Below are 20,796 nucleotides of genomic sequence, written 5' to 3' on the forward strand. Positions count from 1 at the left end.
GGCCCCAGCCGGTCCGCGTCATGTGGGATCCTCCCAGACAGGGGCATGAACCCGTGTCCCCTGCATCGGCAGGCGGACGCGCAACCACTGCGCCACCAGGGAAGCCCCATGTGTCAACCTTTGATAAAACATGATTGACTCATTTTTAAAAACATAATTATATTTTTCAAGTATATCACTCAAGAATAATCACAATATATTATTTCACCATTTCCTTTTTGGCTATAGAACAAATTAATGGCTTTTTCCCCTAATTAACCAAGTAAACATGGGTAGAACCTACATGGGGGTGTCCCTTTACTTTCATAAGCAAAATACAGACCTCACGTGTAAATGCATATGTGTTCATTTGTGAGACAGTACTACCATTATTTTTAATCACAAACAGTTTTAGAGTTTAGCTCCAATATTTCAAATGCCTTTAGAGAAATGTAAACGTATTTATTACCTTAATACTATAACTAAAGTTTCCAAAAAAGCTATTAAGAATGTTAGGGAAAACAATTAAGTTCATATCACATTAATATAAACTTAATGTTAAGAATTGTCAAAAACCTAAAGTATTAGACAACTTTACCTCAAATTCCAAATGTGACAATTTCTTAAGTCAACATTTAAATTTTAGAAAAACCAAATCATAAAAGATTGCAAAACACATAGTTTATTATGCACTTCAGTTACAGTTCTTTGTTCACATTACCATATTTACACACCCCTCAACCAATCCAGGTATGGGTATACTTTATAGTTCGTTACATGAGCAGAAATACAAATTATTTATAAGCTCACTTTAGCTTTATTACAATCTAATTTTTAGACAGACTGAAATATGTCACGCCTGCATCCCCATTTTCACATCTTAGGGTAACTGTACAATTATCACAAAGTAAAGTCACATTTAAAGAATTAAAATTCATAGAAAAACCTTTAGGTAATCAATAAATATTTTCCAATTAGTAACATCAAGTAAAGAGATCCCCAAACTGAGAAATAATTTTTTGGCTTTATTTACATGTATTATTATATATTATATTCAAAATATTTAAGATAAAACTCCGCATCTTTAACTTTTAAAATTTAAGTTAACCAGATCAATATGAAACAAAAAATAAATGGCTAAAAACACCTATGAAAAGTGTGAAAAGCAGACCAGTGAGGGAGAACTTACCAGACATTACAAGAAAGCCACTGCATTCAGAACAAAATGGTGTTGGCACAGAAATAGACAGAGATCAGAACAGAGAGGCCAAAAATAGATACAAATGTATATGGCATCTTTATATGTGACAAGGGTAACATTTCAATCCCATGAAAAATAAAGTTTCTCATAGTAACGTGGACTTAAGTAACTGGTTATCTAGGGGGAGAAAAAAGAAAGGAAGATAGAATCCTACCTCATATCATGTACAAAACTTAAAACTGGAGTAAGATCTCAATGCTTTTAAAAATGGGGAAGAATATTTACAAGAACTTGTATGACCACGGGATGGACAATACCATCCTAAGCAAAACAGATAACAGAAGCAATGAAGAAAAAGACAGACATAAATAATTACAAAACATAATAATAAGTAAGGATTTTCTTTTGGTAAAAGACATCATACACAGAGACAAGAACTATAAAGAACAATAAAGCTATATTTGCACATATGTAACAAAAAAACACAATAAATACCTCCCAGAAATTGTGACGGGAAAACACCACCAAGTAGAAAAATGGGCAGTGAAAATAAATAGGAAATGAAGAAAAGGGCAATTCAAATGAACAATAAACATATGAAAATATATTTAACATCAGAGGCAGTCAGTGAAGAAAATGTAAATTAATGATCAGAGATAATAAGATTGGCAAGAATTAAAATAAACAGTGGCATCCAATGCTGGTGAGAATGCAGGAAATGGGCATTCTTATGTGCAAACGTGATGTGCTCTTCCTTTGGGGAAAAGAATCTAGAAATATATATTAAAATTAAAAATACACATACCGTTTGACCAAGCAATTCCACTTCTGGGAATCTATCCTATAGGGAAAAAAAAAGGACCAGTATGTAAGGACATAGGTACAAAGATGTTTACTGCAGCATTGTTTGTTGTGGGGCAGAGGAAGAGGGGGGACTGGGAATAACATGACTGCCCATTAATGAGGAAATGTTTACATGAAATGTGGACTATCTATAATATAGAATATTATGTATTATTAAAAAGAATGAGATAAATCTGTACATAGCGACTTGGAAGGCTGATACGGTGAGAAAAGCAAATCGAAGAGCTATACTTCCATTATGAGAACGGCAACAACCACCACAAGAAAACAATGGACGTGCAGACACTCACATGTACATGGAGTAAGGAGTGGAAGAACACAGACCAGGCTAACAATGGCCACCCAGGATTGGGAGTGGGAACAGCGAATGGAAGGGATGGGGATTATTTACTTCCTCCTAGTGTCTCTCTGTGCTGTTTCACTAGTTACTATGAACACTATATTAATTTTACAACTTTCAGAATACATTTAAGAAAAAAATATTAGCTTTTATTAGTGGTAGTAGGGCAGAAGTACTTCCAGACATTCATCTGTAGTAAAAGAGTAGCCATTAAATAAATATTCCCTTCTTTGCTTATGCCAGTCACTGCAGTGTTCTTTTTTTTTTTTTTTTTTTTTTTTTTTTTTTTTTTGCGGTACGCGGGCCTCTCACTGTTGTGGCCTCTCCCGTTGCGCAGCACAGGCTCCGGAAGCGCAGGCTCAGCGGCCATGGCTCACGGGCCCAGCCGCTCCGTGGCATGCGGGATCTTCCTGGACCGGGGCACGAACCCGTGTTCCCTGCATCGGCAGGCGGACTCTCAACCACTGCACCACCAGGGAAGCCCCCCGCTGCAGTGTTCATTTTTGATGGCTTGCCCAATATCCATTCTGTCTCTCTCTCATATGTGTATCAGCCATGTGGTTTGGGTGGGGTTGACTCCACCCCATTCCCAGAAATTCCTGAATGGTCTAAGCCAGTTCTGTCCACCAGAAATACAATTTGGAGTCACGCAATTTTAAATTTTCTAGTAGTCACAGTAACCATGAAAACTGCTGGCAGCCATCTATGAGCTAGGAAGGAAGCCTGCCCTGGGATGAGGGAGAGACTGGGTCCTTGTGTCAACACTGAACCTCTGAATCAACCCTTGCAAGAAGCATGGACTTCTTAGTTACATTAGCTGGTAAATTTCCTTTATTTTTTTCAGCCACTTTGAGTTAGGTTTTCTATTACTTGCAATCAAATGTATTCCAGTTGATAAACTCATCTATGGACTAAACAAATACTTCCTTCTTAAGCGAAATAACTCAAATGTTCAATATTTCTTCATTTGCAGTCAAGGCATGCTTTTGTTAAACTAGCCTTACTTGATAACACCTTTAGGCAGCTTCTGAAAACATGCCCAGAGAAGATTTCCAAAGACGAATTCCTGATCATGCAGGGTAACTTTGCATGGTTACAACTCAGAGTATTTCTCCTTAAGACAATACAGACATAAGGTGTCAGAGCACTCAATTAGCTCCACTCTCATTCCACCCTCTTTGCTGACCCTCCCTTTCTAGACCAGTGTGTCCCACCTTTGGCACTCTTCCCATATTGGGTAGATAAGTCTTTGTTGGGGGTGGTGCTGTGTGGTTTCCTGTACACTGTAGGATGGCTAGCAGCATCCCTGGCCTCTCTCTACCCACTAAATGATAGGAGAAATCCCACCCCCCACCCAAGTAGTTGTGACAATCAAAAATGTCTCTAGACACTGTCAAATGTCTCCTTAGGGGACAAAATCACCTCTGGTTGAGAACCACTGTTCTAGACCAATAATTAGTTCTAATGTAGAACTGACCTTCACTGTTTTACCACATGATGGCCTCCCCCCGCTCCCCCTACCCCGCAAGTGTCCCCTGCATCACAATCTTTCCAGGCATTATGGCCTTCTCCTCGACTAGACATGAATACATGAACCTTGTCTGGCCATGCTCTTCCTCCTCTAATCCCCGCTTACGCTGAGCCCGAGCTCTCCACTGCAGGTCTTCTTTCCGGAAGAAATGTAGCTATAGTCCCCTCTGACTTCAGCTTGACATCATTACCTGACCTGCTCCCTGAAGCACCCACCCAACCATTTCTTTGAGCTTCTCTGAGGGGATATTTGCTTATTTGTGGTCACTCATTCCTCAATTCAGCCTATCCCGGCTGGGTCAGCCACCTCCTCCATCAGTATATCGCGGGGGACAATTCCACCCCAGTCTCTCCACATTGTATCAACTCACACATTATTCTCCCTAATTCATCCCTAAGACTAAAGATAGGTTATAACCACTGGAAAATTCTTCATAGCTTCTCAAATTGATTGACAGATTTAATGCAATTCCAATAAAAATCTCGACAGGCTTTTTTGGATGGAAATTGACAAACTGATTCCAAAATTAAAGAACCGAGAATAGTCCAAACAATTTTGAAAAAAAAAAAAAAGAACAAAGTTGGAAGATTAACACTATCTGATATCTGAACTTATTATAAAGCTACAATAACCAAATCAGTGGGGTACTGATATAAAACAAACAGGCCATGATCCAGAATAGAAAGTCTGCAGATAGACACCCATATATGGACAACCAATTTTCATCAAAACTACAAAGAGATTCAGCAGAGAAAGGACAGTCTGTTCAACAAACGGTGCTGGAACAATTAGATACCTGTATGCAAGAACGTAAACTTCAATCCATATTTTACCCATATACAAAATTAACTCAAAATAGATCATAGATGTAAAAATCTAAAATTAAAAATCTTATGGAAAGAAAAAGGAGAAAACTTTTGTGACCCTGAGTCAGGCAAAGATGGCTTAGATGCAACACCAAAACCATGAGCACTTACAGAACAAATTGATTATTTATACTTCATCAAAACTAAAAACTTTTGCTCTTTAATAGATGCTGTAAAGAGATTGAAAACACAAGCCACAAGCTGGGAGAAAACTTACCAGTCATGTATAACAACTTTATTTATAATGGCCCCAAACTATAAGCAACCAAAATGTTCATCACTAAGTGGATGGATAATCAAACTATGGTGTATCCATCAATAGGATATTACTTAGAAATGAAAGTAAGGAACTATTAACATACGCTATAATAGAGCTGAATCTCAAAATAATTATGCCAAGTGAAATAAACCAGACAAAAAGGGGTACGAACGGTATTGTTCCATTTATTTAAAATTTTAGGAGATGCAAACTAATCTTTAGGGTTGGAAAATATTAGTTACTGTCTGATTGGGCATGTGAGGGCTGGGAGGAGGTAGCAATTACATACAAATCAGTAAGAGGAAACTTCTGGAGGAGATGGATAGTTCAGTACCTTCGCTATGGAGTCTGTTTCACAGGTGTGAATATATATATATGTCAATTTATGAAATTGTGTATTTTAAGTGCAATTTATGGTATGCCAATTATAGGTCAATCAAGGTTTTTTTTTTTTTTAAGGGGAGAGACGAGCACTGTTAGCTGTTGGGGAAAACATTAACTGTTGGACCATGTAGGGTTATGCTGCTGTTGGGACACCCTAAATTGGTTCATGCTATACATGGGATTTCATAAGAGGAAGTGGTTTTGTTGTTTTAATTTCTTTTGTGGTTTAATACAAATAGAATTCACAATTCCTGGGTACTTAACATAATACAGCCTAGGTGATGTTAAACAGTAGATAAAAGGTCCATGGGTGGGAAGAGACTACACAGAGCCTTGAGAAATACCAATCTCAACTATGTTTGCTTTAATTCTCCTTTTAAGTATCTCCCCATACATTCACCACCATCACCACCCTCTGCTGTGGTCTTAAGGATGTGTCCAACCAACATCTTCCAGCAAAAAAAAAAAAAAAAAATTAGAACAGAGCCAAGTGGCCTGAATTCTCAAAGATAATAATTAAGTAACATGCTTTTTAACAGATGTTTGATGACACTATTTTTCCCCATGATTCTACCAGAATCAACTGCATTTACATACAAATTGGTAATACCTTAGAATCCCAGCTAAAAAAAGCCACCGTTGTTCCCCTAAGACATGAAACCATGTACTGATCTATTAATTTCATTTCAGTGTATGATGTCAAGTGCATTTTAAAAATATACTCCACGGCTTCCAAGGGCTTCCTTAATCCACAAGGACTGCTTTTAGAGTTTAAACTAATTTATCATAGACATTGAAAAACCTTCTGCTTATTCTCCCAGGTAATTGATTCTTGATTTGTTAAGATACTAAACACTATGCTTTACACCCTGAAATACCAAACCCCTGGTGAACTCACTCATACGCCCCATGCAGAGCAAATCCTCTCAGCCGAGAGGCCAAGGGAAGCCCGGGAAAGCAGACCACTCCCTCACTTGGACCCACTGCCAGCCCAGGGGGACGTCCCCCACTGCCCCTGCAGTAAACATCATTTGTTCCACAGCAGTGACACGGGGATGTCAGAGGGTGCCAACTTCTCCAAGAAAATGCCCTCCTCGGTTTTTGAAAAATACAAATAAATCCAAAAGACAACCTCTGCCTCAAAGCCGACCTTCCTAAGTAAAAGCACACACCTCCACCACCAATAACAGTAGAATCAGCATTGGAAAATCGGGGTTTAGGAGGAGCTCAGCAACCAGGGCTAATGTCACCACGAGGTTAATCTCACTGATCTCTAAGACACGACAAAAGTTAGAAATCATTTTTCCTGCACAATGAAAAGCACAACGCCTAGGCCAAATTAATATTTTCTAATAGGGAAGAACAATTTCACCTAAGCATCTACAAAATAGGCAAATATTTCTTGAAAGATTACTTTATAGTTCTAGAAAAGGGGCATTTAAAAATTCTTCCTCTCGATATATTATGCCTATTTAAATTTATTATCATTAGAATTTTCATTCTTAAAAAGAAATTTTTAATTTACCCTTCCATGCTAGGTACCCATTTCCACATGCCAATAAAATCCATAGAATATACTTTTATTTATTTATTTATTTATTTTTTTTGCGGTATGCGGGCCTCTCACTGTTGTGGCCTCTCCCGTTGCGGAGCACAGGCTCCGGACGCGCAGGCTCAGCGGCCATGGCTCACGGGCCCAGCCGCTCCGCGGCACGTGGGATCTTCCCGGACCGGGGCACGAACCCGTGTCCCCTGCATCGGCAGGCGGACTCTCAACCACTGCGCCACCAGGGAAGCCCCATAGAATATACTTAATAAAACATTTTCTTCTCATGCAATTGTATTTACGGAACTATCTGCATACAATTTCCTTATGCTATGAGTCAAAAGATACCCGGGTGATGTCTGAGGTGAAGCAGAGTCCAGAAGGCCACTGGGAAGAGAGGTGTACGGGCGCTGGCATGTTCTATGGGCATGTCTTACGTTCCAACACAGAATCATGGAAAAGCCCTAATCCTCGTCTTCATCCCAGAAGAGGTGACTTTATATAACAACATGTTCAAAGACAAGGCATGTGTATTCAGATGAAAGAAACGACCTGCCAGAATTCTTAGACGTTGAGGCCTCTACTGCCGAAAAACAGAGAAGGAAACCCTAGGATATTTTTCCCCCAGTCACTTACGTTTGACAGCTGCCACAAAGAGTCAAAGAGCGGGGATTCTAATTCTCAGAAGTCAGAATGGCAGGGGAAAAAGTAGAGATTCTAAGGAGGAACACCAAGACATAAGCAAAATCTTCTAGCCACCACCCACCTTGACGGTTCCCCTCAGAGAGCCCGACTTACTATACAACGGGGTCAGGAGAACAATACAGAATTCAGCTGCCCTGCTCACATGTCTCACTGGGCGATGGACTCATTTGGGGACTGCCAGTTACCACAGTGGGGACTGCCATACCCACCCGTGCAGCCGTCACTAGTCTCACTACTAGTCTGAGTAAACTCAGTATCCTGGTGGTGCTGGTACGTGACAAAGGTTTTCCCTCTGGTTGCGGTTTTAAGTGTAAACTCTTAAGAAGAGTTTGAGGCCATGTTTTGCAAAATGTTCAAAGAAACCATGACGAGCAGGGTGAAGTCAAGCGTACCCGGTGAGGTCTACCCTTTACATGACCCATACTGTGGATGTCGATGCTGTAATTCATGTCTTTATAGAACAAAACGCTACCGCACCCTTTGCTCATTATCTTTTTCTAACTCAAATGTATTGCCCTGAAGAAGGAAAGTTTGCTTTCCAGTCGCTGGTGGGTGGGACCCACAGTTCACAGTGAAGAAACAGTCTGAGCACAAGCAAATCTCAAGTCCTCCGAGTTGTTGGTTCTTCACTTACCAAACAAAGGTATTTAAAATTAGTTTTCTGTTAAGGTTTCTTCCAGCTCTGAAATCCCAGGATTAAACTTTTCTAAGTGAACATCTATAATATCCCCCTTCATTTTCCTCAATACCTGTCTGTCTCAAAACACAGTTTCGAGAAGTAACCTATATACTATGTTGAGAAGGATGGGCAGGTTTCTAGTGATGGATTATTCTAGAAGAGGGGCCACTGAGCACAGGGAGTTCCCTCTCAGCTTCATGATATAGAACATGTGTGGGGTCTGTCTCCCTCACACACCTAGAAACTTCCTGATACCAGTGTTGACTGTGGAGGGACACAGGAAAGATCTACCTAAGGATACGGGGGTCAGCCACCCTATGTGACACCTCTCCCCTGATGGAAGGGCTGGTAAACAAAGTTGTCCCCCCACCCCAGAAAATGCTACTCAAATAATGTGGCTTTAAGGGAGCTTCCTCAGCCTACTGGCAGTCTTTTGACTAACACTATCGGACAAAAATAAGTAGGAGGGGGGCCTTAATTCCCATTGTGTTTTATTTAATAAAATACTTACATAGAGCTTGCTGCATGCCAGGCACGGTTATAAACATTTTACAGATATTAACTAATTTAATCCTCAAAACATTCCAGGATAGAATAGCATGCATACTTTTTTTTTTTTTTTTTCCAGTACGCAGGCCTCTCACTGTTGTGGCCTCTCCCGTTGCGGAGCACAGGCTCCGGACGCACAGGCCCAGCGGCCATGGCTCACGGGCCCAGCCGCTCTGCAGCATGTGGGATCTTCCTGGACCGGGGCATGAACCCGTGTCCCCTGCATCGGCAGGCGGACTCTCAACCACTGTGCCACCAGGGAAGCCCTGCATACATACTTTTATGGATGAGGAAACAGAGACACATAGAGGTTAAATAACCTTCTGAAGGTCACAGGCTGGTTTAGCAGAGGTAGGATTGAACACAGGCAGTGTGGCTCTGAAATGCCTACTGAATAACAGACCTGAGAAGGTGGCTTTTAGTGAGAAAGTGCAGGCACCCACCTGCTGCAGTGGGCCACCCCCCACAAGACTTGCTGAAAAGATGCTCACTGAAAAAGTCTCCAAATTCCTGTCTGACTCAAGCTTGCTAAAAAGTCAGTCTAAGAAATATGAAATAGAGAATTTACCCTCATGCCTTTGGACATCCAGAAGCCCACTTTGCCATTACACACACCCTGAAGCTCTCCTAAGAACAGCAGTTCTCATCTAGGGGTGGCATTTTAGATTCACCCTGAGAATGGGCTGAAAGTCCACAAGCCTCGGTGCTCCCCCTGCCTCTGCCCCCAACGCACATACGTGCAGATTCTGATTTGTACTCCCAAGTGTGTTTGGAAATGCATGCACACACGCACGCACGCGCGCACACGCACACACACACACACACACACACACACGTATTGTGATAAACCTCCCTAGGTGACCTGACTCTCCCTCCCACGGAGCAAAACTAAGGTCTTCCTAATAATTTTCAAAGGTGAGAAGAGCAACCCTACATTGTTTCTATCTCCCAGGTCTCCTTCCCCAGCCCCCTCACAGAAGATGAATGCAGGCGTGATACAGGATGCTGCAAATACATACCAAATACCAAACTGGCTATTCGATGAATATATAAATGCAATTGACATTCTTTCACAGTCTGAAATCCTCTCTTTACTCTCAGGATATATTACACCATTCTGTTTTTATATAAACGTGCCACTTTAAATGCTAATTCAGATGCAACACTCAATTTTTTCTTCATTTTGTTTCTGGGTTTCTAACATTCAAAATGACACTGGACTTCCATTTGGCTTCCACGACAGGCATTTTGAATTCTTGTTGTTTCAATATTTGTAGGGGTAGGAGGGAAGAATGTACTAAGAAGAAAACTAAATTTATTTTAAAACTTATCCAAATACAGTTTACATGCCCTTTATTTTGCTTGAATTAAGCCCTTTCCCTCTCTTTCAGAAAATGTTACCTGCACCTTACTGAAAATCTCGTAAATCGAATTTGACTCCGTTGTAAAACCAAGGTGATTCCCTCTCCTTGCATTCTAGAAATAACCTCATTTTACTCAAATTGCTTTTCTAAACAGCCCATCAAGGCAGCATGTTCTGGCTGAAATACAACTGGCCTGAACATACATCTTCTTTTTGAAAAATACACACACCTACAGATGCCAATGACATCCACATGAGCCTCTCCAATTACACAGAAGGTCACTTCCTATCTTGTCTCAAAATGAGGAATTTCAACCTAAGAAATATCCTAATCCAGTGCACCCAGTTCAATCTAATTACAGTGAGACAAACTGTCTTCTGAGTCCAGCAGGCCCCGCTCCACCCAGAAGCTTCCAGTAACCCTCGGGGTCCTCTGCCTCTGTCATCCTAAGCACTGTGACAACACTCTCTCCCTCTGTGGCTCACTCCATTCTTCCATCCCACCCAAACACCCTTTCCTGCTCCTGCCCAAGAGAGACAATATGGGAAAGACGTGAGACAAGTTTATCACCTTTTTCATATACTTGTTAACTTATCCATGTGGCAAAATGGTTCTTGACAACAGCTCTCCTTGTCTGTCGCCAGACCACCAGAAGCATCCCATTAATGACTCGTGTTCTGCTGTGCTAAATGCAGCTCAGGGACACCGTGCCCAAAGGTATATACATTTCAATGAGACCCCGAGGAGAAAAGACCTTTAATATCCAACTGAATGAATTTCAGTTCTTTCAGATCCAACTGAATGGATGTCTGGCACTGTGGTAAGTGTGTTTTAAGATGCCTGTTTTCTTTGTGGAGAGGAATATGGACCTCCTAGCAGACCTGAAACCACTGTACGCCAGCAGCACCTCACCCTACTTAGTCTGTGGCCAGCCCTACTGGACCCCAACCATCTCAGAAAAATGATAAAAGGAAAAAGGGAATGGAGAAGGGACAAAACTCTATGGAGACAAATAGTTGCTAAACACTAGTATTGCTGCTAGGTTGAGAAACTGAAATTAAACCGAGAAGACCCCTAAATTACTTTTTTTTTTTTTTTTTTTGCGGTACGCGGGTCTCTCACTGTTGTGGCCTCTCCCGTTGCGGAGCACAGGCTCCAGACGCACAGGCCCAGGAGCCACGGCTCACGGGCCCAGCCGCTCCGCGGCACGTGGGATCTTCCCGGACCGGGGCACGAACCCGTGTCCCCTGCATCGGCATGGCGGACTCTCAACCACTGCACCACCAGGGAAGCCCCCTAAATTACTTTTAATACTTTCAATACTCCCAGAAACTCCTCAGCATGCAGAAACATACTTCTCCAGGCCTTCTGTGCACAGGAGGAGCTGCTTTCTGCTTTGGGTTTCTGCTGCTAGATGTGTGTGGCCAAACAACGTAAAGCCAAGAAACTAACTGACCAAGTGTCAGTCACTGTTCTACTAAAATAAAGTGATAACTGCAGATAGTCCTAAGGATCCCTGAACTACAGGGCTCCATGAAACAATGCACTCATGCTCACAATTAAAAGACGTAGAAGAAAGGCTATTTTAATTTTGGGTAGCAAGGAGAATTTAATTGCTAAGAAGAGACAGTGCAGTTTCTTTCTCTGTGCAGGGGGCTTGGGGGGGGTCTTAAAGATCATTAAAAATCAGCATTGGAGGAGGCAAGGTAGCTGGCCCAGCCAATTTCCTGCCCCTCTCTCCAGGGAATTCTGAGAAGAAAAGAAGCTCCCTCTGTACTAGAGAGCTGTTTATTTGAGCAATTAACAAAACATGAGGGGGTCCTTTAAAATTAAAGGGGACCTTGGTTTTGCTCTGAACCATCCATTAGCTCACACCTTGGGCTTTTACCCTTTTTCCACTTTCCCTGTCTGAAAACAAACACCACCCAGAGAGCTTTGCCACTTTGAAATGTCATTTTAGGACCCAAGTTCAAAAGACTAGTTAAGGGACCCACAACACTAGGAATTTTTTAATAAATATGGACAGTTTAGATTCGCTGTTAGAAATTTTACAACATCAATGTTATCTTGTATCTGGAATTTGCTTTTAGCTTTTGCTCAGCATTGTTTGCTTTTTATAATTATACTTGTTGACGCATCTTCTTTAGTTCAATCATCCTACCCGCCGTACAGTATTTCACTGTATGACTGTATCATGATTTATTCAAAGGATATACAGATTTTGACAGGTAGCTGAGAGGAAAGGGAGCAGAGACTATGGCAACTTTTGTTCCAAGGAGAAAGACAAGAACATGCTAGAAGAATCTGGGAAAATGGCTACTCTTTGTAAGGAGAAGACAGCTAGCTAAAATCCACCCATACAGGGAGCTAGAGCAGAAACGGGATTTGGGACCTTGAGGTTGGTAAAGGGCTGGAAGAGCCTCTGGAAAACTGATCGGGAGGTCACTTGGTTTTTTAGTAACATCAGGTCTAGAAAGAAGTTCCCTTGATCTCTCTTGTCGGCTGACCTTTGCACCATTAAAAAAGGAAAAGTCACATCATTGTCTTTGCAACCTTTCAAAACACCTGTGAAACACAGACTTCAAGTTAGTCCTTGAGAAAAATGATCGTAGATTACAAATTAGTGGGGATCTGGATTCCTTTTTTTCTAGAAAGAATATAGGTTGCTTTTTTATCCTTTTCAATTAGTAATAAAAAGAAAAGCCTATTTTCTGTGTTCTTTTATTTGTAAAAGCTTTAACTGTTATATAATATATACATGCTTTATACAACAAATATGTTTTTATCACATGATTCCAGACAAACATTGTCTATAAGCTTACTTAAAATCTTTTAAAGACAATACTAAAATTTTTAAAAAATCTGATAAATCTATGTGTCTGAATGATGAAAGTGCATTTTAAAACTATTATCCTTCAAGGCATACACATTAAAAGTGGCAGATGTAACAAAATCAGGTGCCTTCTTCCAAGAGCACAGCTTTTCTGAAGGTACACCCCCTCTGACAAGTTCAGTCGCATTGCCGGGTACCGTAGACAATGAGGAATACATCACATTGCACAGTTGCTTGCTGTGGACATGGAAAGACAACTCAACAGAAGAGCAGGATCAAATCCTCAATCTTTCTGGGAGAAGGTAATAAAAGACTTGAAAGCATTTATGCAGTAAATAAACAGAGGAAGTGTTAACACGTTTAATGATCAGGTACCATGATGCGGGCTAGCACCCGTACCTAATAAAAACACACCTGTGCTCTTCTTTATCAGATTTGTATTAAAATCACTTGAGCATTTATCTTATAAGTATTTTCTTTTTCTCAAAGTCGTAAAAGAACCTTGCATGAGGAGAGTAATGACTGGCATCCTGTGTGGTGGTCACTGAAAACTCAGAGTGGCATTACATCCCAGAACATCTATGTCATAAGTCATTAATTCTTCGGGGAATATTTGTATTTAATAGAAAATTTAAAAATAGCATGTTTATTTCTTGCGTGCTTTACTTGCAATTATTCAGTTTTCCAAAATTCACTTAAAAAGGTAGATTTATGTTGACATATATATATGACTTTTAGTCCCATCATCTGATTGATAGAGCAACTGGTTTTTATTAGGAGGGGATTTTAATTGGCTTAAATATAATTCTATCTTACTAAGTATTCAAAGCATGTACTCCAAACAAACTGATGCCATCAGTTTTTTTTGTTTGTTTTTTTCTTTATTAAAGAGTCCATGCTCTCCAACAGAGAAATTTAAATATTTTCCTTATCGTGTAGTTCCCCCATCAACTCATGGCTATCAGCTAACATGAACAGAATTGAGACTTACACAAGTGCAAAAGGAGATATGGCCCTTCATTAGGTATAAGGAATCTACTTTGCTAACTAACACTATTGTAATAATAATTTGCAGGAAACATACTAACTTAAACAGGAAAAAAAAAAGCACCATTTATTATAAAGGCTAAAAGGAAGCTCTAAAGTTTTTAAATAACGTGTACAAAACAAGCCTAAGATGCTTTAAGCATACAAAATTATGAAGGAAAAGAGATTTCTGTCTACAAAGATATTTTATGTAGATATTTCTGTGTTTCTTGTTTCTGATTTCTCATCATGTTGGGAAATATCAAAAAGTTTAAACTTTTAAAGTCTAGGCAAAAGAGTCCTAATCATAATGCAGGAGAATGGAAGTTTTTGATTCTAAGGACATTTCCTATGCTAAACTATTAGGCCATTAACCTGTAGTGTCCAGAGATGTAAGCTGGGAGCGAGTGAAAATTTATTTAGGCACATTCTCCAAGAATAATGATCCAGTGTTCTCCTGACAACTAAAAAAGTACAGACCAAAATGGAGAGCAATAAAATATGCATGGTTCACAAAGTTTTGGTTCCTAGGCGCAAAGACTGAAATTTCCCAAAATTGAGTCAAAAGAATGAATTCTTACAACAGTCACCACATACGTTTCTAATCCTCCAAGTTGAGATTTGCATGAATTTATCTTAAATATTAGACTTATTTTTTTAAAAAGGACATTGCCCCATCCACTAAGTTCAGCATAAATCAGATACCAAATCCAAATATTTCTAGACCAGCCCTTACACAGTACTAGTTGATAGTAAATCTACCTTAGTAGAATATTAAAGGCAATTAACTTCATTCTGCAATTTGCTGATGCAGAAAACTATGATTTATGCAAATATATTATCAGCCTTAAAAATAAAAGGTGGAAACATACTATAAAGAAATCAAGTCAATGTTCACAAATTTGCTATTTTAATATAAGAGCATTACACGAATCAGTGCAGTAAGGTCTAGATCTAATAGAAAGTTTAGCTGATGCAAAGTCTTCATCAATTCAAAGGCAAAAGTATATCATTTACTCTGTGTAAAATTCAGAGTATAAAGATCATAGAATTCCAGATCATGTAGATAAGCACTAATTCTTTAGTCAGATCATTTTAAACTATCTGCAGACCAAATAATGTTTCTGCTTGATTACATAATAGAATTTTTAAATTTAAGATTCTCCCAGGAATAACCTGCTGTATAAAAATAAATAACTAAATAAAGTAAAATTAAAAAAAAAAAAAGATTATCCCAGGAATAAATATGCATGGCTTACAATGGCTTACAATGCCCATAAGGAACCCTGGAAACTTTCTTCAACTTATCTTGAAATCATTAACATTTGACATTTCTAAATAAATGCAAAGCTTTGTGTTTTCTTAATTCAGTTGATTATCATTAATCTTCTGATTGCCATTGAAAATCTAACAAGTCAGAGAATAATGACATTACAAACCGTATCCCAGAATACAAATGAATCAATAAAGAAATTATTCTACTTACAGACTTCCTCTTCTGGGGAGACTCAGCTCCTTCTGCAAAAGAAAAAACGAAACATGTATATGAGATGCTACATTAGCCTTAGACTACTAGGACACCGAACAGGTAACATAAAATGTATCATCCTTACTATGCTTGATTTGGCATTTTCTATACTGAAAAGATTTTAGTGTAATTATTTTATGCCGGATCCCTTCTGACACTGTTCCCTTTATACACTGTATTTAACGGTACAAACCCTGTTTACCTAAATTCCAGAGCAGAAAAGACATCAATCCTCCCAAAGCAATGACAGTCAAATACTGAGTTGAGCTACGTGACCCTATAATTGAGGGTAAGGGAAATCTGAGCAACCAAAGAACTTATCCAAAAAGGAAACAGAAGGAGGAGGAGAAATTTTGCAGAATTATAACTAAGTGAAAGGTGAAATGAAAAGGGTAGTGAAATCAGACTATTTGCCTCCAACAGAAATAAACTCATGCAAAACATTATGTCTACCAAAGATTATAATTTAAAAAAGAAATAGAGCAAAAGTTTTCCTTCTGGTATTATTTCTTAAAACAAATGTGACTTATGATTAAGGATATTTAAAAGTAGGATAACGAACTTCTAAAAAGGTAACCAGACAGCAACAACAATTAATATAGTGCTTTATAGTTTCAAAGGATGCTCTCACACTTATCTCAAATTAAGATCATTATCTACCTTTCTAGAGAGAGTCTATGGGAAAATAAAACAAAATAACCCAGCAAACAAACAAACAAAAAGGGATACAGAAATACCTCCACCCACTAATGGAGCTTTCAGAAGCCTGGGCACTCGAGAATGATTACTTGATGACAATAATTAAAGAATAGGAAGTAATGAGTCACCTGGCTATTTTAACTCAAAATTTGAAAGCCTTGACTAAATTTGGGCTTTCCTTCCCATAATTATCATTTATTTTTTTGCCTGCCAGGAGCTCAAGCATCATTTTTTGAAAGGTGCTTCCCCTTCAGCTTCAAACTCACCTTTCCTGTTCCCTATTTTTATTGGATCCTTAAATGTTTGTCATGGCCTGTGGCCTCACATCTTCTAAACCATGCAATTTGCTCCATCACAGCTTACAAAAAATGGACTTAAGAGCAGCAGCCCAGAGGAGGATCCTGCCTTAAACAGAACTTATCAAAAGTTATTACTTTACTCACTTATTAACTGGAAAATATATTTTGATACAGAGTTATAATAATCAGATCACTGTTTAATTGCAAGAAAAAAAAAAAAAAACAATTCTAGGGGCAGAGTATTTTCTTCCTTCTCCCAATAGCTAACCATTTTCTTTTCACGGACTGCAGGGTTCAGTGGTGAAATGCTTTTGTTTTGTTTTGTTTCGAGTTTTTCTTTAATCCTTCATTAGCCCCAAGAAATTATAGCGTTTGCTGAAGTTGGCTCCCTGATTCTGAAACATAAATATACCTTTATTTACTAAAGCCTCTAATGAGAAGAGTAAAGTCTTTGACCAAGACAGTTTTCCTTGGGAACTGAAATGTAAATAGAACACCAATGAGTAATTGTCTCTATGGGTGTCTTACGTTATGACAAGCACTGAGAAATCTGTTTGTATTCAGGTTAAAAAAAGAAAAAAGGAGAACTGCCTAGAAGTAATCATTCACCAGAGGGTTTCTTTTAAAAAGAAATTACTGATCTGAAAAGGAATACATATATATAACTGAATCACTGTGCTGTACACCTAAAACTAACACACCATTATAAATCAAATAAACTTCAATAAAAAAAAAAAAGAAATTACTGAGACCCACTACATAGCAAAAGGCCTAGAGCTCAATTAAATAAGTAAATACTGCTGTTTGTAAATTCATCTGACAGCAGTATTAAAAGAAAAGGAGGCGTACCTGAGGTGCTATCATTAAAAACAGAAAAAAATAAGTCAGATGTTGTTTCAGTTCTGTACGCAAACAGATCGCTCAGAAGATATGAGAGGAGAAGGGCCAAATAAATGATCCCCAAATAGTTCAATCAATCATATTCCACCAAATGACCCGACTGTAAACTGGCTGCTTTGCTATGAGAAGAAACTGCTGAAACGGCAAGATAAGGGATGAAAACCGACTCTGTTTTTAATCAGAAAGCCCTTCCAACAGGTCTAGAATTATGAGTTCTAAACAAGAAGAAAGGTCACAGTGGGTAACCCCGCACTGCTGCTCCCCAGGATGGCGGCCGAGGTTCCAGGACATTTAATAGACCACTGTCAATGACCTGCAGGGTCTGTGCTAACCAGGCTGAGGAGCTAATCCACCTGACGGCTTGAATGTCAGGCTTGGAACTGGAAACTCAATTTGCTAGCAAATTGGAATCAGATGCGATGGTAATAAAGTGAGAGCAATGAATGTGCTGTGGCCAAGACCTTGTGAACAGTGGCTGCAAAAGCCTGCAAACACCAAGAGGGCTAAGCGATTGCAGACAGACCCAGGAGGGGCTGCTGTCCTGCTGCGTGCGGAGGGACCATCCACTGATCAAACTGCACGGGCTGGACGCAAATGAGCAATATCAAGGCACTTACTGCCCCAATCCTAGTGGTACTGTGCGTGTGTGTCCTTATTCTCTTAATGTCACTAAACCATACTTACATAATTAGATAAGACATGTGGTATTGGTTCCGGTCATAAACCAAAGCTTGTGCTTAGTATATTTGGAACATGTGTAAAAAATTAGCATCAGATTAAGAATAGAGAAGGGAAGGGGGCAGAGAGAGAAAAAAGGGCAAGAAGCATCCATCTGAACTAAAAAATATGTGATTATTAATCATCACAGTTTAAAGAAATGCATGAGTGTATTTAAGAATATTAAAATTTTAAAATTATTTTCATTGATATTGATTTTTTCAGTGACATCTAATATTTTTTAGAATTGCTGTGTATCATTACTTGCTTGATAGTATGATCTCCTTTGCCCCCCTTTCTAAAAATGTTGACTAGTAAATACGTGCATTTGAAAATAAAGACAAAGTTAATCTAAGAACTCTGTTCACCTTCTTGTGATCTCTTGATAAGACTGAGAACACACAGATTCCTCAAGTACTGAAAGAGAATTTCTGTGAGTCTGGGAAGAAAAGAAAGCATAACAAATGATCCTGCCCCTTTCCTCGGCCAGCCTTGGCCTCAAAAGAAGATAACTTGTCTTGTCTCGTTCATAAAGGCAATTGAGAAATTGCTGCAACGTTTAATATGTACAAGCAATTTCCACAATGGCAATTAAAAAAATATATACTATTTAATCTGTATTTAATAGTTATACATACACAAATAAAACAACATGGCAACACATGCCACATGTATTTAAGAAATCTTTGAACTATTCTTTTTTTTTTTTTTTTTTTTTTGGCTCACGGGCCCAGCCGCTCCGCGGCACGTGGGATCCTCCCGGACCGGGGCACGAACCCGTCCCCCCTGCATCGGCAGGCGGACTCTCAACCACTGCGCCACCTGGGAAGCCCTGAACTATTCTTTTTAACTGATAGGCCACTTTATGATTTAAAAGAGAAAGGAGATTTTATATCATATTACAAATATTATATTACAAATAAAATATCCCCTCCTTCAAGAGGTGGGGCTTAATTCTCTTCCTCTGGAGAGTGGGCTGGACTTAGTGACTCCCTTCCAAAGAGGAGGGAAAAGGAAAAGTAGCAACTTTTCAGTGGAGAAACCTGGCAGACACCGTCTGAACCAACCAACGTTAATGATACCAACAATAATCATAGATACCATGTGCCCCTGATACGATGTCATGAGAAGAGACTTCACCTCTGTGGCATTCTCCCTAAAAATCCTTAACTCCAGTCTCATCCTGGAAAAAGTACCGAGGAAAACCAAACTGAGGGTCATTCTACAGAACATCTTTAAAACTGTCAGGGTTGTGAAAACCAAGGAACAGCTGAGAAGCTGTCACAGGTCAGAGAAGACTCTGGAGAACGATGACGAAATGCAATGTAGGATCATAGATTGGATTCTGAACCATAAAAAGGACAGTAGTGGAAAACCTGGTGATATCCAAATAAAGTGTCTAGGTAATAGTAAATGTACTAATGTCAATTTCATAATTTTGACAAATGTATTAAGGTTACATAAGATGTTAACATTAGGGGAAATTGGTGGAAGGGTATGCAGAGATTCAACTGTCTTCAACTTTTCTATAAATCTAAAATGATTTCAATTTTTTTTTAAAGTTCTCTAAAAAGAAAGAGAGAGCTAAGGAGAAAGAAAGACGTGTGTGTGTGTGTGTGTGTGTGTGTGTGTGTGTGTGTGTGTGTGTGTAGGCTAGGGCATGGAATGTACGAATAAATATTGAAATATTCTAAGCTTATTTTAAGGCCATATTTAACCCAGTATTTTAGAAGTTTATAGAAATAATCTAAGTGAGAGAAGCTTGTGACTAGGACCATCAGTGAAGATGGTGGGAAGCAGTCAGGTTTGAGATATGTTTTTACAGAATATACAAAAGAACTGGATGTGGAAGATGGAAGAGAAAGCCAGAAAGAGTAAAAGTTCTTGGCCTGTGCAGGGGGAGTTTGAGGGAAGAACGGTTCTATCTGGATACATCACATCCAAGATGTCTGTAAGAAATCCAAAGAAAAATTTCCAAGCAGGCGGTTGGACAAACGAACCTGGGTTCAGGAGAGAGGTCGGGGCTGAAAATAGACTTTGAAGACATTACTGTATAAGATGGTACATAAAACCGTGTGCTGGAAGTGACAGGAGAAGAGAGAACAGAAAAAGAAGTGGCACATATACCTATATGTATATATACAGGACCACTTAAAATCTACAAGTGGGGAGAATTCTGCTACACACTGCACCCTGTTAAATGATGTGCTGAACTATGCAGACCCTGGGTTCTTCAAACAACACAAACTGAATGAGGCTAGCAAGTAAAAATACTACTGGGTAGACACCAGCTCTCACACAGGTGACGGGACTGTTGTACAGACAAGGTCAGAAAATGCGCGGGAACTAGGAAATTAACCCCCAGAGAACAGGACCACATCTGGGGAACGGCCCGTTAGGACACCTCTGCTGCTTAAGGCTCAACTGGAGTTGAGCCTCCAGGAAGGACCTCTCCACTGTCCCAGCACCTTCCCCTCAGCACTCTGGCAGGTCCCCACTCCCCGTGAGTGTCCCATTACTGCCGGGG

At 39.5% G+C, this 20,796-nt stretch overlaps 1 protein-coding gene across 2 annotated transcripts in view; it reads right to left on the reverse strand.

Moving 5' to 3' along the window:
* Positions 1-20,796, reverse strand: part of MAST4 (microtubule associated serine/threonine kinase family member 4) — a 585,627-nt gene that overhangs the window by 254,809 nt on the left and 310,022 nt on the right. The window contains exons 2-3 of one of the 2 annotated variants that reach the window (XM_007457091.1): positions 15,613-15,644; positions 1,986-2,021 (exon numbers count right to left, since the gene is read on the reverse strand). In XM_007457091.1, coding sequence (XP_007457153.1) covers positions 1,986-2,021; positions 15,613-15,644 — 68 coding nt within the window. The remainder of the gene's footprint in view (positions 1-1,985; positions 2,022-15,612; positions 15,645-20,796) is intronic. The other variant, XM_007457090.1, reaches the window with a different exon arrangement.

The sequence above is a fragment of the Lipotes vexillifer genome, unplaced genomic scaffold, assembly GCF_000442215.2.
Source record: "Lipotes vexillifer unplaced genomic scaffold, Lipotes_vexillifer_v1.1 scaffold241, whole genome shotgun sequence".
NCBI classification, from domain to species: Eukaryota; Metazoa; Chordata; class Mammalia; order Artiodactyla; family Lipotidae; genus Lipotes; species Lipotes vexillifer.